The sequence below is a fragment of the Chelmon rostratus genome, chromosome 11, assembly GCF_017976325.1.
Source record: "Chelmon rostratus isolate fCheRos1 chromosome 11, fCheRos1.pri, whole genome shotgun sequence".
Taxonomy (NCBI): domain Eukaryota; kingdom Metazoa; phylum Chordata; class Actinopteri; order Chaetodontiformes; family Chaetodontidae; genus Chelmon; species Chelmon rostratus.
Window position 1 is genome coordinate 11953603 of NC_055668.1, and position 22305 is coordinate 11975907.

The 22305-nt window shown below is 42.7% G+C and overlaps 2 protein-coding genes across 4 annotated transcripts in view; both read left to right on the top strand.

Moving 5' to 3' along the window:
• Positions 1–22305, top strand: part of dst (dystonin) — a 103171-nt gene that overhangs the window by 43932 nt on the left and 36934 nt on the right. For 2 of the 3 annotated variants that reach the window (XM_041947070.1, XM_041947071.1), the window contains 15 exons: positions 6221–6367; positions 7830–7918; positions 8007–8115; positions 15483–15635; positions 15760–15993; positions 16166–16450; positions 16778–17326; positions 17592–17768; positions 18644–18767; positions 19372–19580; positions 19675–19992; positions 20718–20884; positions 20987–21143; positions 21571–21697; positions 21876–21926. In XM_041947070.1, coding sequence (XP_041803004.1) covers positions 6221–6367; positions 7830–7918; positions 8007–8115; positions 15483–15635; positions 15760–15993; positions 16166–16450; positions 16778–17326; positions 17592–17768; positions 18644–18767; positions 19372–19580; positions 19675–19992; positions 20718–20884; positions 20987–21143; positions 21571–21697; positions 21876–21926 — 2896 coding nt within the window. Of the gene's footprint in view, positions 1–6220; positions 6368–7829; positions 7919–8006; positions 8116–8719; positions 9353–9430; positions 12941–13040; positions 13188–13280; positions 13497–13576; positions 13721–13801; positions 14039–15482; positions 15636–15759; positions 15994–16165; positions 16451–16777; positions 17327–17591; positions 17769–18643; positions 18768–19371; positions 19581–19674; positions 19993–20717; positions 20885–20986; positions 21144–21570; positions 21698–21875; positions 21927–22305 lie in introns of all 3 variants that reach the window. The other variant, XM_041947072.1, reaches the window with a different exon arrangement.
• Positions 324–6281, top strand: LOC121613595 (desmoplakin-like). The gene is made up of 2 exons (XM_041947073.1): positions 324–3739; positions 3916–6281. The coding sequence occupies exons 1-2, from the start codon at positions 767–769 to the stop codon at positions 5959–5961; spliced, it is 5019 nt and encodes a 1672-aa protein (XP_041803007.1). The 5' UTR covers positions 324–766; the 3' UTR covers positions 5962–6281.

Consider the following 22305-nt stretch of genomic DNA (forward strand, 5'->3'; position numbering starts at 1 on the left):
AGTTTTGGGGCACTGTGGATGCTTAAACTTTTTATGGTAGCTTTACTGTTTTCTCTTTGCATGGTTCCTGTCTTCTATTTTGCATCAACATATTTCATTACCTCACTAAAAAATGGTGAATTGTAAAATAATGTTACGACCAAAACACTTATGTATTCTTACCCCTTATGTGCCTGGAGTTCTTCACGGGACAGGTGATGATGTGTGAAGATATTTGCTTCATTGCACAAAGGAAGCAAAGGAAATGCACAGATGTTGAGCTTGTGTGCATGTGCAGTATCTCGTTATTGCTGGTGATGGTGGCTTGCTGGCAGGACAGAGATTTGTATATTCTTCGACAGAAAGTCTTTCTCATATTTGCCTTTCTGTGGGGAAAAGAAAGCCTCTCCAGGAGTTTGTCTAGTATTTTGGAAATATTGGCACTGAGTATTCTCAGAACTATTTATTGAAGACTTGAGTGGAAGGTGAAGTTGAAAATCGGAGGACAAAGGTGCAATGATTAAATCAATGACAAGTTCCATTAAGATAATCTTACATAAGTCTAAGATCTTGTTGTCATATATGAATGTTAAGACAGTATTTTGGCTTACTAAAAGTCCTGGAGAGCTTGTTTAATATTGCTGCAGCACCCTGGTAAGAAGTAAAATATCCTCGCAATTCATTTTACGATTTCTAATTAAACATGAAAAAGTGGATGACTTGTTTTTTTGCATTATAGTACAGAAAGGCTTTTGACAAAGCTGAGAGTGCAAAGAGGACAGAGAGCATGGAGCTCCAAAAGGCTGTGGGGGAAGTAGAGATGAGTCAACTTAAACAACGGGTCCAGGAACAAGAGGCTTTGCTAGCTGAAAGACAAGCAGAGCTGGAAAAGTTGGAGGGAGAAGTAGAAACTCAACAGAAGACAATTGATGATCTAACCTGTCAGAAATCACAGCTCGAGCAGGACGTTCATCAGTACTGCACCAAGTTAGAAATAGCAGTAAAAGACAAAGTTGTCAGTGAGCAGGAATTAAGTCACACAAAACAGTTAATTGAGCAGTCAGAAGCCAAGTGGTCTTTGGCTCAGAGGAAACTAGAGGATGTCTTAAAGAAAACAAATGATGGCCAAGATCTTAAGGAACAGAGCCCCAAACTTCAGAGGAAAATAAATGTGGAGGATGGTACTGAGGAACAGCTGCACAGTCAAGTTCACACTAAAGAAAATGGTCTGGCTCAGCAGCCATTTGACAGTCAGTCGACAGTCAACAGTGAGCCCCAGTCATCTGCAGTTAGAGAAAATGACAGCATGATGGTGGATGTCCTGCAGCAGAAACTAGAGGAACTAGTCTTTGTCCAGACAAGGGCAGAAATGGCTGAGGAGAAAGCACAAAGCTATGAAAAACTGCTGGATGACAGCAACAACAGGCTGAAGAATCTACAGATTGACATGGAAAGTGAGAGGACCAACATGAGACAGAAATCAGAGGATCTCCAGCAGGAATCACTGAACATGAAGACATCTATCAGTGAACTTCAAGAGGAAATCAGATCTCTCCAAAGAGCAAAATCCTCATTGGAGCAAAATGCTTTTTTCCAAAGCACTGAGGTTGAAGGCCTGAAAGAACAGCTGAAGATCACCCAAGGAGAGCTGCATAAGAAAAGCTCCACGGAGCAGGAAAATATTTACAAGATTAGCAACTTAGAGGAAGAGTTAGCTTCCAAGCAGGCAGTAATAGATCAGCTGAATTTTAAATGCAATGAGCTGACAAGGATAAATGTCTCCTCTGACAGTGATGTTAGAGGTCTGCAGATCCAAATGGAGTCACTGGGAAAAGAGAGAACATCTTCTGAGCAAAAGATCAAGTCTTTAAGGAGTGAGATAGAGAGCTGGCAACAGCAGCTTCAATCAGCTAAGGAAGAAAACAACTTAATGAAGAGATCCGAGCAAGCGTTGCAGCTCAAATGCAGAAGCGTCGAAGCAGAACTTCAAAAAAGTGAGTTAGTTACTTCTCAGTTGCAGAAACAGATAGATGAGTTAAAGCAGATAAATATGGAGATGGAGAAGAATCTGAAGAACGTAAGAGCTAAACTCGATCAGGTGACGATGGAAATTGACAGCAAGGATCAGCAAATTCAAATCTTCAAGTCTCAGGTGGAAGGTACCAAATCACAGGTTAGAATTATTGAGGAGGAACTAAATAAGAAATCCCAGACCTCCCACGAGCTTCAAATGAAGCTGCAGGATTACAGTGAGGAGGTAAGAAAAATGACTGAGCTGCAGCACAAAATCAATACACTCAGTTCAAATATTGCCATTTATGAGAAAGAAATACTAACTGTTAAATCAGAGCTGAAGACAGTGCTGGTCGAGAGAAATTCTGCAAATGAAAAGATCCACATGCAAAATGCAGAAATTAATGATTTAAATGTGAAGCTAAAGAAGAAAAATGCAGAGCTTCAACAAGAATCTGCTGAGAATCAAAAACATCTCAATGAAGTCAAGGCCTTAGAGGATGAGCTTTTCAAACACAAGCACAGTATTAAAGGGTTAACTAGCAGCTCAGAGAAAATTGCAGAAAACTTAAAGCATGAGCTTTATGCTCTTCAGAGCGACAAGAATACAACAGAAAGGAAAGTAGAGACCTTGAATGCTAAACTTTCAGAGTTCAGCTCTACCCTTCAAAGAACTAAAGACGAATTGTTGAAAGAGACCAAAGAAAGAACAGCCAAAGAATCAAAAATATTGCAGCTGGAGGCTGAGCTTCAGAAAAATAAGGTGACAATGAAAGAACTCCTGTCGAGTACTGACAAATCCCGATCAAATCTACAACATGAAAACATGATTGTCAAGAGGGAGAAAGCCGAGGCACTAGAGAAGAGCATTTTGTTGGGATCTGAAGTGAGAATGCTGAAAGAAAAGCTGCAACGGGCCCAAATAGAAGCTGAACAAAAGCAAAAAGAAAACAGTGTCCTTCAGCTGAAGTCCCAGCAGATGGAGGAACAACTTGAGAAGTGCAAGAAAATGCTAGAGGAGTTGAAAAGTAAACTAGAACTTCAGAAAGAGGGCTATGAGAGGCAGTTGCTGCTAGTCCAGGCTGAAATAGAGAAAAAGCTCATTTTACTTCAATCTGAAATCTCAAGTGAAAGTGAGAAGTCAAACCAGCCTTCACGTAGCACAGAATTAGCAGAGATGTTTAACAAGTATTTCAGAGAAGACGCCAAACACGTTAAAACAGTGCATCAAACCACCGTGGAAACAAAGCAGCAAGCGGCCCAACAACTGCAGATCAAATACGACACACTGCAGCAAGAAAGGGCGAAGCTTGGACATGACCTCTCACAGGCCAAATCCCAGATTGCCCAGCTTGAGGAAGACAAACTCAAACTCACCTCAAAAATAAGTCTTTGCAACGAACAGCAGAATGAGTCAGCAAAGTTTCAGCAGCTGTTGACTGACAGTGAGTGGAAACTGGCACTGAAGGACGATGAGGCGAGATCTCTTCGGGAACAAATAGAGTCGTACGTCAAAGAGGTAAAAAGTCTTCAGGAAAAGCTTTTGACGTTCGGGGTCAGGGCGAAGACTGAAAACCAGAGGATTAATGAACAGGGAGTAGCTGAAACCGGTCTTCACTATGTGGAAGACAATGAGGCTGCTTTGTTGAAGACAGAACACACAGTGATGCAGAGGACAGTGCCCTCATATGAAAGTGCTAAAAGCAACCTGGAGGACGAGATTCTCAAAATGAAAGTGTCCTCAGAGGTATGGATGAAGTTAGTTCAGCATTACTGCAACACAATTTCATGTTTATTAACAATTACAGTATTGAAATCTAATACTGTTTTAATAATTGTTTACTCTTTTCTGTTTATTACAATCTGTATTTAGGAGTTGTAGTCATCTGTACCTTAAAAGCTCTTCCAATGTCACACCTACAGATGTCACCAATGGGGAAAGAAGTCAGACAAGATAAAGTGGAAGTCATTCAAAGCCTCAATGATTCACCAGCAAAGAAAGCTTTGAATAGCTCCGCTTATCAAACTCATAATGTCCTACAAAAAGACGTGCAAAACGTGACCAATAAGAGCCAAATCAAACCTAATGAGTCCATGACTGTGACGACACGTGGCTACCTGGCTCTGTGTGGACTAACAGGCACACAAAGCGCCACCAAGACAAGAACTTATCAGATCAATGAACTTTATGAAACTGTAAACACATCAGACCAAAAAACAACAGACAGTGAAAGAAAACTGAGTGAGTTATATTCAACTTCCCAAAAGCTCCCAGAACACAAGGGCAACGCAAGTGTTCAAAACTCGATCAAATTCAAGTTCTTGGATGAAGAGGTTCTGCGTAAGTTGGAGATTGGCCTTATCCCAGTCGAAGAGGCGCAAGCATCGCTTGCTCAGTGCGTCGCCAAACCAACAACTATTGCTGGAGTTTATGTGGAGTCGAGTAAGAAAAAGATGTCCTTCCTAGAAGCTGCTGAGAAGGGCTTCTTAGCAAAGACCTACGCTCTTGAGTTTCTGGAGGCTCAGGCTGCCACGGGAAGCCTTACAGACCTGGCCACAGGGCAAACACACTCAGTTGCTGAGGCTCTGGAGAGAGGCATCATAGAGACAGGCCTGAAAGATAAACTGACGGAGGCTCAGAAAGCCATCAGTGGCTACATCCATGCCGGCAAAAAGCTGTCGGTGTTTCAGGCAATGGAGGAACGGATTCTCGATAGATACAAAGGAAAGAAGATCCTTGAGGTCCAGATAGCCACCGGAGGACTGATCAACCCAGAGAAAGGTGTCAGGGTGCCGATTAGCGTTGCTCTTGATCAGGGTCTAATGAACTACGAGACACTCCAGAATCTATACGATCCAGTCAGTAACCCCAAAGGTTTCCACAACCCTGACACTGGACAGAAAGTATACTACTCTGAAATACTGAAGACGTGCCTATATGACATCGATGGCGGTGTGTTTCTCTTCCCTTTTGGTGAGAGACATCTGACAAACACCTCTCCCACGAGTTCTCATAGAGCGTCTGTTGTCATCAGCAGCTGTGGCACGGAAATGTCGGCGTATGAAGCATTCAAGGGGAGACACATTGACAAGAGGACGTATCTGTTTCTGTCACAACAGGAAAGCGAATGGCAGGAAAAGTTCGTAGTTGACGCCAATGGCAGCCCTCTTCACGTCATTACTGACGTTAAAAGTGGTCGACAGCTTTGTCTGGAGTCCGCTCTGAGTCAGAGGTTCCTTGAAATGTCTGAGCTTGAAAGCTATCGCAGCGGGCTTCTTAGCATCTACGAGATTGCGGACATCATATTTTCAAGAATGGTTGTTGTGGATGATGTTAACAGCCCCATCGCTGGTCTCTGGGACGTCACTCAGAGGAAGAGGCTGTCAGTTCTTCAGGGTTTTCAACAGGGCTTCACTGATAGAGCCACCGCCCTACGGTTGCTGGAAGCCCAGGCCTGCACTGGAGGGATTTGCGACCCCTCTTCAGGGGAGAAAGTTACTCTCTCTGAGGCTCTTAAAAGGGGTCTTTTAGATGAGTCACTGAATCAGCAGCTCCAGCTGTTTGAGCAGGCTTTTAATGGCATTGTTCACCCCAAGACTTCAAAGCTGCTGTCTGTTTCCCAGGCCGTCCAGGAAAATCTCCTCCCGAAAGATGCCAGCTATCGCTGTATCGAATTCCAGCTCCTCACTGGAGGGCTGATAAACCCTGACACCCATGATAGAGTCTCGCTTGAAGAAGTCATTCAGAGCGGCCTGGTTGACAAAGCTACTGCCTCCGCACTCAGAGATGAGAAGTTCCACACAAAAAGCCTCACCTGTCCAAAGACCAAGAGAAGAATCACGTTCAGGGAGGCACTAGAGAGAAGTGTGTACGACTGCCACACGGGCTTAAGGTTACTGGAGGCTTCAAAAAGTCATGGTTATGGAGCCAAATCTACATTTCATTACGTTTGGGCATATAATCAATAAACATTCGTAAATACATGCATATCCATGGCATAAAAGCATAACCTCTAAGTAGGATTTCCTTTGGTTTGGCTGTGAAGTTAGCTTGACTTCACTATTGAATGTTCTTTCTTGGTTTACGCACATATTTTAATACAAGGGTTGATGCAACTGACAATTATTCTCGAGCTTTGGTGTTTTTATAATGATTATAAATGAATTTTGGGTTTTCCCTTTTTTTTGTTTCCTGTTTTGTAATGAACTTAATCTGTTTGAATTCTAGAGATCTGTTGATGAGGAGAAGAGAGAGCATGGTGATAAAGTTAGCAAACTGTTACACTGGATGTCCAATGTGAAACAGAGCCCAAACAATGATGGGAATGCTCAGAGAGATAGCAATGCCAACACAGACGCTTCTAATAAGCCCCAGGTAAATGATGTGTAATGTTTGTGGTGTTTTCAGTGTGTCCTGTCTTCATATGCTGCCACATTATGTGTTGTACATGAGAGAAGGCTTTGGTTTAGCGGTGAAGAGAATTTTTCTAATCAGAATGATATCACAGCTCTCTGCTGTCACAGTGTATGATTCTAATAAAAACACGCTATCTGCTTTCTGATTCATTTAATCCGTATATTTTCCACTGCAGGTAGTGGTTGTAATTACTTTAACAAAGCCCCTGTTCACTTGGCTTACAAAAGCATGACTAATAATGTGGTTTTCATTTCAATCACCTCTAAGTGAAGAATGTATAAGTTGCACAAGCACTCACATTTCAGAGCAACCCCAATGACCAATAAATCATATCAGCCAACAGGTTATTAAAATATCAAAACACATTTCAGGCTTTTCTCCATGTGTGTCTATGGAAACGTGCAGTCCACAGCTGATATTATTCCATTGAAACATGAAACAAATTAGAGATGTCCAAATGTGTGCTAAATGTGACAGACTAGTGCAGAGAAGCAGTTTGGCGATCCTGAAGGATTAGGTTGTAATCGATGTTTAACAGAATTCAGTGTACCAGAATAGACAGATGCATATGAGTTCACCAAAACTCTATGTACATTTTAAAGCTCAACATCCAGCCAATTACTCCAGAGTGTTGACAGTGTCCATTCAGTTAATATGTAATCAATAAATCTGGACCTTGAACACTGGACAGTAACATGTAATCTTGTAAATATTGCAACCACAGTTAAAGTAATATGCAGTAATATCAAATAAGTAGTGAGTAATTGTTCTGATTTTAGTACACATAGAAATATGCTAGCAATGTGTATTTTGAAGCAATCATGTATTTAGGATATAAATTTGATTTGATTTTTCTTTTTAACTTATTTTTTGTATGTTACACACTATTCCCAATCAACATTTTCAATGAAGTAATGACAGCTTTGGACTTCCTATTTGATTTTATTTGGCCAAACTATGAAACCACCTCTCTGATTGTGTTTCTGTCTATTATTCAGTCCCTTCATGTAAAGGAGGGGAAAAAATAATGCAGTCCAAACAATACAACAAATTACAGTCTCAGATATTACCGTAGAGTAGAATCAACTCCAACAAAAGTTGAACAGAGTGAATATTTATTGCATAGCTGCTTTATTTGATTGCATTATTTTTTGCAGGGGTTTATATTGAATCCAGTCACTGGAGTGTGCAGAAAGTCTTTATTTATTAATTGATTTAGTTTATACTATAGTCAATTTAAAAATGTGAGCCTTTAAAACAATTGTAGCTTGTGAATGTGAGCTTTGTGTCCATGAGGACTATAATCATATTGGTGACAGCAGTATTGTATAATAACTACTCAATAAGCATTCATACAAAAGTAGAGAACAATCATTGTACTGCATGTAAAGTGTTAATATTTCACTGTTTGATGTTCTAGGTGTCAGTCGAGGAAATGGTCACTAAGAAGGAACAAATTGCAGAAGCACTGAGGGCAACGCAAATGATGCTGAACAAACACAGTGACAAGTGAGTCAAACTACCGTCGCCAGCACGCCGAAGCTTTCATCCACTATTTACAGCCTCAGCCTCATTCTTTCATTATTTCGTCTTTCAGAATGACAGAAGAGGAACGAGAAAAGGCCCAGGAGCAGCTGAAGGAACTCAATCAGGCCTACAATGAGCTCTCCCAGCATTGTTCAGATCAGACAAACTCTGCAGAGGAGGTTGGGCACTTAGCTGTTTCTCCTTTTGAGTGGTTTGCGTTTGTGTCTTATAATGTTTTAGAGAACAGCGCCACCTGATGTTCAGCTGCATGACTAACCTTTGTCCTCCTCTCCCGGGTACAGTATGAAAAGTTGTCTTTTACATCAATCGTTTTATTCTCTTCCACTGGATCATTAGGGACAGAAAACAAGATTTATGCCGTCGAAGCCCAGAAAATCTGAATATGCTGTAAACATGCTTTGTTGCGCCCGGCTTTGGTCTGATATGTCGCCATTATTAATGTGCTTGACTTCAAAAATCACACGACCCTTTACCTCCAGTATGTGATGTGACTAACTACCCTCTTTTTGCAAGATGCTGGATACTGCATTCCCAGATGCATGATAGCTTTAAATGTACTAGCCGTCATTCTCCTGTTGCAACCCTGACGCAGTCTTGCACTTGTGCACATGATGTTTTTAACATGCCCACATTTGTCTGGTGGTGAGTATATGTTTTGTCTTGTTTTTGAATACTTTAATTGAAAATTGGACATACAATAGATAATACAGATTTTGATGCTGAAATCAGTTCAGTCATTTCTCAAATTTTCATTCTCTTTAGGATTTTAAAACCAGCAATGCAGGGCTCGGCACAGGACCCATGAGTGGCTGGATTGATCGGATAGCTGGAGTCACTCTCTCAGAGGCCGAACCTGTGACCTCCAACCCCTTTCAGTCTGAGCCACATGTGTGTCTGGACTGGGATGATCCTTTTAAACAAGATCTCATTTATAAATCCACACTGAACCACTTGCCAGAGAGGAATGACTCAAGCAAGTGCATACAGAGTTCACATGTCTCGTCTGTGTCGCTTTGTGACATAGCAGCAGCAAGGGAAGGGGCCACGTGTGAAGACCCGATCATCAAGATGATCGAGGTCAAACAAGTCCGTGATGGATTGAAGGTGTCCTACACAGGCGACACGCTGACCCTGGAGAGGGCATTTCAGTGTGGTTTGATACCCGCCTCTGTCTATGTAAAGATTCGTCAGAGGCAAAATAATGCTGCTGAAGATGTGTCACTCCTGGAGCCTGTGCAGGAGGTGGAACCATGTGAGGTCAATAGACTGATATTAAAGTGCCTTAGCAGGAATAAATCACTGACATCAGGGAGGGATGTTCACACTTTGGGGTCTTTTCATGATGGTTTAAGTGATCAGGAAGCCATGTTGAGGCTTTTAGGTGCTGAAGTGGATGTAGGTGACCCCAAAGAAGGTCAAAACATAACTGTTGACGTGCCAGAGGATGTTATGAGTGGCGTTGGGAACCTCCAGAATGGTGATAGGCTAAAAGTGGATGCTGCCGTTCAGTGTGATTTGATGAGGTCGAGCAGCACGCTCACTGTGCTTGGAAATCAGCAGCAGTTTATGGGACTTGTGTTGCCTTCCTCTGGGGAAATCCAGACTGTGTCCACCTCACTGCGATATGACCCAGAAGTCACCACTGATGGGTTTACCAGCAGGCTGTTCAGCAAGCGGGACAAAATAGCAGCTTTTTACATTCCAGAAAATTCAGAGGTGGTCGACATCCCCTCCGCCGTCCAGAATGGTCTGATTGACAATTACACAGCAGAGGTTTTGAAATCTATAGAAATCCCTGATGTTTTTCCTGATGTGGATCACCTCAATGACAAGTTTTCATCTTGGCTTATGTATAAAAAACTCACAGTTGATGGGTGCTACAACGCTGCCGATTGCTTAAAAGTTGACAACATCCCTACTCACACAGAGGCCATGCAGTTATTCATCTCCTACCTCATGATCAACAGCTACATAGACCCCAACTCAGGACAGAGAGTCCTAATACTCGACAGACAGCTCAGTAAAATGGTTCAAATCTTTCTTGAAGACTCAATATTATCTGAAAACACTGAGAAAAATGTAACCTCTCTGACTTTAAATGTCGGTGATTTTTCAGAACAGGTTGATTTGGAGATGCCGCTGCACATAAATGAGCAAACAGAGGAGTTAATGAGTGACACAGAACACATGTGTGATGCTCATAATTACGTTTCCTCCGTCAGTGGAAGAATTACCTTTGATGAAAAAACACATGGAACTGAGGCTCTAAGCCAACACCCTGTCAAGGAATTTTTGGAAGGTAATGACATTGACATGGATGCCACAGAGCCTGGTGTAGCGGAGAAGACTGCGTCTCAAAACAGCACAGGTTGGACAAAGTCAGGTGGATTTGCAGAGAGGATTTGTGGAAGTCTTTTACAAATTGATGCTGGAGATGCTCATCGTGAAAGTCTTGATATTCCAACTGTGGTGTCAGTCCTTCCCACTGTGCTCACAAATGTTATCTCACCATCGAGGATGTTTTACTCCGAGTGTTCAGTAACATCCTGCCATCAAACGCTACCTCACTATGATGCTGAGTCACCGTGTGGTGAAACAGAAGGTATAGGTGTTACCCAAACTGAGTTTTTATGCCTGGAGGACTTGATGGAGGGTGAAAATGAGCAAGACTATGCTGTACATCTTCTGAATGCACAAATGGAGGAAGGGGGCATTTTAGATGTCACCTCTGGGAGACGTTCTGACCTGGAGGCAGCTCTCAGTAAAGGCCTAGTTGACGAGGTGACGGTACTGAAACTGCTTGACTTGCAGTCAGATGAAAAAGGAAGTGTTTTAGGTGATGAGGAGGGAGCAATGTCTGTTTTCAAACATGCAGTGTCAGATGGATCCATAACCTCTAATGTGGCTGTTCATTTAATGGAACAGCAGAGTTTATTGAGCTCCGGCTGCGCCATTAGGATCAGTGAGTCATCGCAGCCTGAATTAGTTACAGATGAACGTGTCAACAATATCCTCAACTCAGACCCAGAAACCAGCATTAGTCCAGAAGAAAACAGCACTCACTCCATCCCTGATGGTCATAATGTGGTTTTGATTAATATTAATGAAGGTGAAATCACACAGCAGCCCACTGAGAGGAAAGTTGCTGTCATGTGGCTTGATCTCACTGATGAGGAGGCTGATAACAGAGAGACAGAAAGTGAGAATGGAAATGCAGAGGTAGATTGTGAGACAACAGGAAGCGTAGAGGAGATGAGTAATGATCTGCATCATTCCCCTCCCTCGGTTTGTGAGTCTCTGATGATCTCACCCTCCTCGTGGAGTCAGGTTACTGCAGAGTGTGTTCATCACGCCGACAAATCGCCTTTACTGGCTGAAGACAGTGACTCACAGGGTGCAATCAAAAGCCAGCTGACAGATGCCGCTGGCGTATTCGGTGTTGTGACAGAAACTGCTCCAGCTGCTCAGTCATGTCCATCTAGTCTGAGTGACAGAACCGATCCAGAAAACCAGACTCAGTATGCCACCTCTGCTCCTCACTTTAAATCTGACGGCTCACCCTTTGATGGTGAGTCACTCATTGTTGGATATGATGCAGAAGTGGGAAATCAGACAGCGAGTGAGAGTGAATTGGGCATGTCCTCATCACATCACAGTGCGTCGTCTGAGGAAAGCAGAATGAAGAGTGAGACAAGTGCAGTTCAGTCACCTTTGGGCAGTGAGCCAACGCCAAGTAGAGATTACTCATCGCCCGGGGATTTGCTTCAAAGTGCTATTATCTCTGTTTCCATGGGTAATGGTAGCGTTGACAACAACATTACAGAAGATGGCAGCAGAGTCCCATTACCTCAGCGAGCTGCACTTCATTCAGAGAGTGATTGTAGTGATGAACTCGAGCCCAGATGCTCTCCAAATGGTCAGAGTATGCTTGTTGTTGAGAGATTCCCACAGTCCCCCGTTGTTTCCAATGAAGTCACTGCACCAAATGCTATCAGTCCCAAGTGTTTTGATGGTGGAGATTCAGAGCACAACACTCCAACTACCACCAGAGTTTCTTATGAAGCAGTGCTGGCTGGTTCACGGCACAATGCTGCAGATGATGCTGCGTTAAGCACACGTGGGTTTTCCCCAGAGATGCAACATGGAAACAATTTCCCAATCACCAGTGATGTGGAGCAGATCTCTGCACCAAGAAATGCACAGACAGCACAGGCAAGTGATGAACAAAATGCAAATATGGGTGGAAAAGCATCAGAAATGAGCTCGGGGAAGTCTCAAACTAAAATGGGAACGGGGTCAGAGTCTGATATTCTACCAGAGGATAAAAGATTAGATGTGTGTGCTTCTGAGCCCCAGGTGGTAGCTGATTTCCTGTCAGACTGGTGTGTGACAGATGTTTCCTCTTCAGCTCCATCACTGTTTTCTGATGGTGTAGATGACCAGGGGAAAATTACACAGGGGATTCATGTCAGTGATTTGCAAAAGGCACAAACTCAAGACCTTGAAAGCACTATTGCTGTAGTTCCAAATCCTCCACAACCTTTAGAGAACGGCAGTTTTCATCAGAGAGACACACCTCCTGGACCTACAGAGAGCAGTCACTCAGACCTTCTCATGGACTTGCAAAACGCCCTCAGCTTAAACAGCAAGGACGAAAGCTCGGACCTGATACTGCAGAAAGATACAGTCAGTGAACAGGCAGAGCAGTCTGATGCCCCGAACATCCAGCTGCAGCTGCTGCAGGTCCTTAAGACTGTTTCCTCAAGCCAAGACCTTTCAATGCTCCAGGAGGTTATGGAGACTCTAAACACTGCGCTGGGGGGTTACTCTCAGGAGGAGCGGCGGCACATGCTGGAGAGCATCAAGGAGGAGAGCTCGGAGGGAGAAGATGAGGTCTTAGCAGATGATGACTTCTGTCACCAACCGTCTCCTCAGTCCTCTGCTGACTCAGATGCCTGCAGGGTTGAGCAGGTCAAAAATAAGGTGCGTTTTGTGTTGTTTCAACGTTAAGCTAACATCCTCCCTTAGTTTGTAACATAAGTAGCGTCTGCTCAATTTTTGTTTTGTGTTTCTCTCCCCATAGCTGTTCTCCATCCAGGATTATTTGGAGTGTGTTGGGAGACTGCAGGATCATGCTGATGTTTTAGATGATGTCAGACGAGACCTTTTAATCCAGGGACCCATGGGCAACAACATGGAGGAGCTCCAGATCCAAAAAGAGGAATGTCAGGTTAGAAGTTATCATCAAACAGCTGGTTTTTCATAAAGGTATATACGTGCAGTATCTGCATTAGTTCCTGACAAAGTGTGCTCTTTTATCCAGTCTCTGGAGTCCCAGCTTTCTAGACTGGCTGGTGTTCTGACGGCAGATATGGAGAAAGCCAAACAGCTTTTGAATTCTGCTGATGAGGGCATTCCCATTCAAATCCACCAAGATTTGGCCTCGACATATCTGGAATTAGAGCCTAGCTTTACTGCTGTTTCCCAAATGTGTGCAGAAAGGAGTCACGCCCTCACTCAGGCAGTAGAAACGGGAAAGGTCAGTGTTTATTGCCAGTAATGAAAATACAGTGATTTAACAGTTGCATCAGCTGTTGACTAATTTTAATCTGATTTTAGGTACATTTGGAATCAACATACCAGAAACATCTCAGTGATCTTGATGAACTAGCAGGCCTCATTCAAAACAACTCTGAGATGAGCGACGTGGATTTGAACACATGTGACGTGGACACACTGAAACATGTGATTCAGCACAACAAGGTATCTTTGAAGTCCAATTTAAAAGCATCCATCCACAGTAACTACAGAACAGGGTCAACATATTTTCATCTTTTCTTCCAGGACGCAGAGAGCAACCTGCTGAAAGAAGCCAAGCTCAAGTTAGAGGATATCACATTTGATATCCAGTGCTTTATTTCTGAGCACGCTCAGTTCCTGAGTCCAGCTCAGAGCAGCTACGTCCTCAAGTTCCTCAGCACCACTCAGCGAGCATTCAGGGACCAGACAGAGAGGCTGGTTACCCAGAGGAGCGCCTTAGATGTCCTGCTGGACACCAGGGAGAGGGAAAGCCAGGAGAAGGTCTGCCTGTAGATATATGTAAAAACATCACAGAAGTTTCCTTTCCAAAAAACTGTGTATACAAGTTTGAGTTGCTTACTGGAAATTAAAGTTGATGATGAATGCTGGATTGGTGAGATTTAAGCACTGGTACAGTTGGTATAATTAGTGGATTAGTATAAAAAGTAGATCAAAGAGCACATGCTGAATGATGAGGGAAAGCAACAATGTGTCATTCAACCAAGTAAATTATGACAAGACGTTTCACATTACTGTTATACAAATGTTAATGTTGGAATGAGACATCTGAACCTCAGATCAATCAGCTCTAAAAACACATTGTTTTTGTACAAATTTCAAACTTTAAAATGAAAATGAGACTTTTTCCAGCTAAGTTTTACCAAGATGTTTCAGTGTATTTTGTTAAATGTATTCTGAAATGAAGTATTAGCTTTTGTTTCCACGATTCATGTCTGGCAGGCTCTACTGTGAATGCCTAATTGTTTAGGCAAAATAACAACATTGCATGCTTCAGTGCCTGACCACTCCTGCAGACTAACCTTTGTGCTGGTTGTATTCTACAGGCCTTCAAGACACCAGCCAACAATTAACAGTGGACAAAATGCGCCTGCTCTGTCGGAACACTTTCCCCCACTGCAAAACCCATTAACACACCGGACATAATGTCTCCTTGCGGCGAATGGCGAGAAAGCATGTTTACAGCATATTGCACTCAGTGGCCACTTTATTAGGCACACCTGTACAATCTGATGCAATAGAACACAGCTGCTCTGCCACAAAGTCTACTTTCATGATGCCTTTATTTTATTTTTTTTGACACTGTCACACAGGAGCCAATTAAATGATATGTTTAAACCTGAGGTCATATGTAGTGGTGGCGCTGTTGCACTGGACTGCGTTATATTCAGAGGTGTTTCTAACCTTCTGCTGCCCATATATAAACAGGGAGGATGAAAAATTAGAAACACCTTTCAGTATAATGTTGTCCTGTGCATTACTCATCGCCTTTAACACTGACCTCACTAATAAACATATAATGGAATTTACACATTTCTGACAATGTCAACAAAAACTGAACATTATAAACTTTGTAAAGATAGATGTTATGGCACAGCTGTGAATTGCATTAGACTGTATAGCTGTACTTGATTAAGAGGCCACTGAGTGTAGACTTTTACACTGTTATGACAAAAGGAAATGTATACTAAAGCAGGTTTTGCATGTTACCTCCTCGTGCTTGAATAGTTTCTCCTCCCTTGTTTTGATGTTTCTGTTCCCAAATACTGAGCGGCTGTCCAGGCCACATCGAGAAGCCTTTATGGGGTTTTATGGCTTGTTTCGTGTGAATTTGAGTGTTGATGTGAATGTGCTTAATGACTTTTAAAGGCCTTTTGTTGTCAAGTGTGATATTTACTTGGTGTTTTTTTTTATCCTTTGCGGACAGTCTTTGTTGGCGAAACACAAGGAGTTTACAGAGAAGTTGGAGGAAGTGTGTGATAATCTCACCCTGACTGAAAACCACCTGATTGGTCATCAGCAACAGGCTGAAAATGCTGAGTGTGTCACAGACCTGCAGCAGTACCAGCAGGAGCATCAGGTTTGAAATCAAGTTCCTTCGCTTTTAGCAAAGCATGTGTGTTTATATAACTGCAGCATGCCGGTTAAAATCAGTTTGATTCCATGATCATACTCTTCCTACTTTATGCCTGTCTGATCTCAAGGCTCTGCAAAAAGACGTATTGACGAACGCCAGTGCCTTGAATGAGGTCATCACCAGCACAAAAACATTTCTGGAGGAAAACCGCAGCAAGCTGACGCCGGATCAAATCGCCATGCTTGAGGGCAAGTTGGAAGAGGCTAAAAGCAAAGCCAAGCTCATCAACCAGCGGGCGGAGGAGTCCAGGAAAGATCTGGAGAAGGTTGTTACCACAGCCATTAAACAGGAGAGTGAAAAGGTCAGAGTTCACATTACCTCCGTATGTGCTGTCTGAAAAAGTAGGCAGTGCATCAAAATTTAAATGATTAGTTATAGGGAAAGAAACACAATGCTAAATTTAATTCATTGGATTATATAGATTTTGTTCACTATTCAGCATTTTGTCGACATGTAATTATCTGTCTTTTCAGGCAGCAGCTGTTGAGCGGCTTGAAGAAAGTAAGAACAAAATCGAAGGTCTCCTGGATTGGATATCCAACATAGGGAATGAAAACGAGAGCAGTCTGGATCAAGCTGACCATATAAGTAAAGAGAATGGAAACCTGCCAGATGAAACCTCAGCCAAAGGACTGATAGCAGAGGACGATGATGCCAATGGAAACACTTTGCAGACCACTGAAAAAGACTTTGGCAGAGAGACCAGCGGCAAGAACGACGCCTCCCTGGACCTTGATAGACAGTATGACAGGGTCAAGGTATAGTTAGTTTGTTGCAAAACAATGTTGATCTTTAGCGTTGCATGAGGCGTGTCATCGTGGTTAAATCTAAAGCTGAAAGAGTAGCAATGATATGTAGAATATATTGTTTATCTTAAAGAAATGTCAGTAATAAACCAATCCTTAAAATTTGAAATGAAATGAAAGAAATGGGGGAAGAAAATGGAATCTTAAAGCCAATAGTGGAGGCCAATAGTTAAAGCCAGTAAAGACAAAAGATAAGACAAAAAAGTTCAAATGTAAATAAAGGCAATAATTACTGCTATGAATTGGTGTTGGGTCCTTAAGACTGTGCTGTTCCCACAGGCCCGTCATCAGGAGATTCTGTCCCAGCAGCAGGATCTGATCATGGCCACCCAGTCGGCTCAGGCTCTGCTCGACAAGCAAGCCGACGTGCTGTCTCCAGAAGAGAAGGAGAAACTGCAGAAGAACATCCAGGAGCTGAAGGGGCGCTACGAGGCCTCACTGACGCAGGCTGAACAGCAGATGAAGCAGGTGCAGTGTGTCCAGGAGGAGCTGAAGAAGTTCCAGGATGACTGCGAGGAGTTCGAGGACTGGTTAGACCAGGCGGAGGGCGAGATAGAGGAGCTGGGAGCTCCCGCGGGCTCCCTCAACATCCTCAGTGACAAACTCCAGCGACAGAAAAGCTTCTCGGAAGATGTGATTTCCCACAAAGGGGACCTTCGCTTCATCACCATCTCAGGACAGAAAGTGCTGGATGTCGCTAAAGCCTGTGGATTGGATGACCCTGTGGCTAAGAACGCTCCGCTGCACGTGGACACTTCAGGAACCTGTTCTGCTGTCAAGGATAAGTTGGATTCAGCAGCCAGCAGATACAAAACGCTGCACTCACAGGTATTTAGTCTGCAGTTGATCAGATGGATCTTGAGAGGCTGCAATGTCTTGTTGTTGCCACTGGGTGGGAGCATTTGTCTTCCTTGAAAACACAAAAATCCAAGTGTAATGCCTCTTAGTGGAGTCACACTATCTTCTATAAGCTCTGTGAAAATTTCCATCTTGCAGTCATTGTAGTCTTCATATTTTGAACCTGTGCACTTAATCATCTTGTTTCTAAATATTTTATCACATTTGTTGTATAATTTTATTTTCTTTTTATCAGTGCAATCAGCTCGGCAACAACCTCAAAGATGTGGTTGACAAATACAAGAAATATGACGAGTCCAGCGCCGGCCTTTTGAAGTGGCTCAGCAGCTCAGAGGAGGAGGCGAGAAAGCAGCAATCAGAGGCCATAGCAGCTGACCCGCAAACACTGCAGAAACAGCTGGAGGACACCAAGGCAAGACAAGACTGCAAGTCAGCCTGTAGTGCTTGTAGGCCTAGTGATGGCATCCAGTCCAGCCACAACTTTTGTGTTCAGAAACTTAGTCATACAAAAAAAAAAAAAAAAAAAAAAAAATTTCCTCATTCCTCCCATGTGCTACATTTTGGCAAAAATAGTTTTTTTTACAGTTAAGTTCAAAAAGGCTTGTTGTTAGCCAGACATTGTCCTTACCACCACAGTCATGAACTCTGTGTGAACTTAAATGGATGTGTGAAGAAATAAAGAATAGCTTTATTTAGAAGTGACACATGCTGAATTTGGAGACTGGGTTACAAGGCCATGGCACAATAGACCTGTGTTACCATATACAGTGTTTCCACTGACTTAAGTACAACACAGTTATTTTTAGCTCTGTGTTCAAATTCAAACCCACATGTGAATAGTTTAACTCTGGTTATTTGCAGCCTACGTACTCCTACAGGAGGATAAGAAACTAGGCTGCCTCCGTCAAAGCTTTTGGCTGCAGTTAGCATGAACATTTCTCCACAGGGAGGTAGTGGCTTACAGCACAGATATGCCCTGATAAGAGGCGCCTGTGGGCCAACCAGGGAACACTGTACTTTTGGCTTTGGTTACAAATCACTGCAAAGAATCCAAAGCCTTTCTGTTAGAGGCAGACAGAACATCTATATGTGTGGAATGACTCAGTATTTCCATAGATATCCAGACAGTTATGCACATCGTCACTCATTTGTTTTTATCTTCAGTCCACCACACCAAAGTCCATAATCCATAATCTGTACAGTACGGTATAAAAGGAGACAGAGGACATGTATTTATGTGGATACAGTTTTCTTTTCTCTGACCCCTTCTTACTTATTGGTCCACAGGCCCTACAAGGTCAGATGACAGGACATCAGACTGCTGTTGACACTCTGCGCAAAACAGCTGAGTCTTTGGTAACATCTGAAGGAGACCTGCTGAGCAACTCAGATGAGATCCAGGAGACAGTAGGTGAGGGAAAAATCAATGTAGGGAGCAGATGTTCCACCCTCTTCATAATATCTGACAATTTAACCGATTTTTTGTGTCATGATTGACAGTCACATGGTTGGACTAGGATTCTGGCCTTTATGGAAGTTAAAATATACCAGACATTGAAATAACTCAGAAATGCTTGGGAAAGCTTCAAATACTTTCTCAAAATTAAGTATTTGAAAGTGCAGCTCATGGTTCATGAAACTCATATCCCTGCAAAGTGTTAGCACTGAGACTTGGTACTCTAAGTAGGCAGGTTGTTAAGCAAGCAGACTGTCCATTGGGAGCAAGCAAAAATGTAAACAACAAGCCAACAAGTGTCCACCATTCCTTTTGTAAAATTAACACAAGTTATCAGTGTGAAATATGGCGTCTGGTCTGCCTCATTTGTATTCTTTTTCCCCAATAATTGTTTTTTTGGCTTACACTTAAAAATGCTTTTAATTCTTTATTAAAGCCTTGGCAAACTCATAAATGCCAGATGAGACCCTGCTTTTGTTTGAAAGGTTTATCTCTCAGTGTGTCCCAAACAGTGAGAAAGTGTTTTCAACATGACCTGATTTGTTTCCGTGCATCGCAGATGACATAGTTGAGCGCTATGACAACCTGTCCAAGTCTGTAAGTGATCGAAATGAGAAACTGCAGATCACCCTGACTCGTTCCATGAGTGTCCAGGATGGTTTGGACGAGATGATGGGATGGATGGAGGGAGTGGAGGCCAGCGTGAAAGAGAAAGGACAAATTCCCCTGGACTCTGCATCCATTGGAGATATCCTGAGCAAAGAAGTGGTAAAACTATAAATATATAACTGTCAGTGGCTGATTTTATTCATATTCCCTCCATTCAGCTGTTAAAACCGTTGTTCCTCCTCTATTTTTTAAGGCATTAGAGCAGGACATAGCAAGTCGCCAGAGCAGCATCTCAGCCATGAAAGCCAAGGTGAAGAAGTTCGTGGAGACGGCGGATCCCTCCGCTGCTGCCCTCCTGCAGTCTAAGATGGACGCTCTCTCCCAGCGCTTCTCTGACGCCTGTGACAAGCACAAGCAAAAAGTTTCCCAGCTGGAGCAGCTGAAGGAGAAGGTGGAGCAGTTTGAGACGGTCGCAGACAAAGTTCAGCAGTTTGTCGTGAAGCGTTCACAAGATCTCCACGAGACGGACGGGCCAGGGAAAACTTTCAATGAACTGTCTCAGCTAATGCAGGTAAATACACATATACACATATATACATACATGGATATATTTGGTCTCTTTCAGTAACATTTGATCATGCTGATCATACTGAAGCTTTTTAAACAATTCCCACAACAATGATCTTAAATAGGGAATGCTTTGCCAATGGTGTGTGCACAGGTGTTGACCAGTTAGCTTTGTGTGGGAGTGTCTCTTACTAATTGGCAGCCCAGTCAAGTCTATCTACAAGAGTGTTTGCAGAAATGGCATATCTAATGAATGAAAACATCAGCCTTGCTACTTTCATAAGTCAAAAGCAAATATATTTTATACATAGAAATACAAGTAAATAAAAATATATAAACATACTCTTAACAGAAGAGAAGTATAATGGATATTTACTTTGCAAATTCTATCCCCCAAATGATTGAACAATGAGATTCCATGGCATGTCATGGTCTGAAGGTGTTTTGGGATTTTATAAACCTGTTTACGGTAAACTGAAGATACAAGTAGTTCATATGATTACACAACTTTGAATGACGAAGGTCCAGAGAGCCTGAAATGTTATTGCGATCAACAAAATGTGGTGCTGAGCAGGAGCATCTTCTTTTCTCAGGACTGAAGTGACACTTGACACTTGACACACCTGCACTTGACATAGTCAGATGAGCAGATATCTCCTTTGAGGAAAGTTAAATTATAAAAAAAACTTACCCTACAAAGAATGACTGACTGTTCTAATTCCATTGCAGGATACTAAAGCTGAGCTGGCTGAACATGCCAGTGATTTGGAGACGCTTCAGACTCTGTCCAAGGAGCTGTCTGAAATAAGCCCTGATGGAAACAAGTCCCAGATCCAGAGCAAGATGGACAATCTCTCAAATGTTTTCAGCACCTTCAAAGACACTGTCAAAGAAAAGTAAGATGGGACAGAGGAGGGGAAAGGAATGTTTTTGTATTTCCATTTTTGTTGATAGTGTACAGATGGATGCATGATATGACTGATTCTTGTCTGCTGCAGGGAGGAGGAGGTGTCATCCTGTCAGGACCAGCTGGGAGAGTTCAGATCTGCAGCCAGCGCTCTCACCAAGTGGCTGGAGCAGACCAATGAGAAAGTACCTGCAGTTCAGCCAAGCAGCAGTGAGAAGAGTCTGGAGAAGGACCTGCAGATAGTCACTGTGAGTCGGGGCATAAATAAAAAGTCGAACTGCACTTAAAGTGCTGGAACCGCAGCAGTTGATGTTATACTTTGCATCTGGCACAGTGGTGGAGTCCATGTAGTGTTATCCTTCCTAAACTCCACACAATCCCAACCTTCTTTCTCTGCCAGCTAATAATAAGTGGATGAGATGTGTTTTCACGGGATGGATCTGGGAGTGAAGCACTATGTTGTCCAGCAGTGAGACTGTTATCCTCACAAGCAGATCACAGACGTAGATCCTGAATGCAGTGTGTAAAGCAGAAATGAAAAAAAAAAACTATTCCACAAACAAAATCATGCATTTTGTTCTTGTTTATTCTTACATGACTTGTCTGACTGCTTTCATGTGCTGTGAATGCCATGTTCCTATATGCCATTTATCTGTCTGATTCATCTATCATCAGGGATTATTAGATGAATGGACATCCAAAGGCCCTGCTGTCCAAGACCTGAACAGTAAAGGATCAACACTATGCAACCTCATTAACTTCCTCACATCCCCCGCCAAGACAAAGACCCCTGGCAAGTCAGGTAAACATCAGCACACTTAGCCTCATATGTCTAAATCAGTCAGTGGAATGGGAAGCATGGTGTTGGGGTGCACTTCTAAGTACTGTATAATCACTAACCATTAGAGATCATGGAAAAAAACAGTCCCAGACAGTGTGCCTGTCCTTCACACAAGCTTTGTCTTATGTCTTTGCATCAGCTCTTACTAATGGTGGTGGTCCAGGAAGCCATTCCTACCTAACCAATAAAGGTAATCAAGTGTGAATGTTGATGCTGCTGTGGGAGTATACTGTTAGTCGTATGTCGTGTGGGTGTTTTGGCAGGTTTTCAAAATGCTGCTATGGCTGTGGTGACTTTATGCAAACAAATAACAACTTTTGAAACTCACTGTAACAGTATGTTCACATTATGAGTAATAAAGTTACAGGAACAAAGACACTAAGAAATATGTAGTTTGTCCACGTCGGTGTCAAACCCCTCATAACGGCACGAACTTGGACTTTGAACATTTCAACCAGGTGAATGCCACCCCTTCATGAGGAGGTGCGTGTTCAGAGGATTTGATCATTTACATATTCGTTCGTTGGCTGTGATTGCAGTAGTTTTATAGGGCTCCAAAAATGAGATGA

What these genes read in the sequence shown, in the direction of transcription:
- LOC121613595 (XM_041947073.1), top strand. Translation starts at nt 767, where the DNA reads ATGGAGCTCCAAAAGGCTGTGGGGGAAGTAGAGATGAGTCAACTTAAA. An exon ending in AAATGAAAGTGTCCTCAGAG is followed by an intron (nt 3,740 to 3,915) that starts GTATGGATGAAG and finishes TCACACCTACAG; the next exon opens with ATGTCACCAATGGGGAAAGA.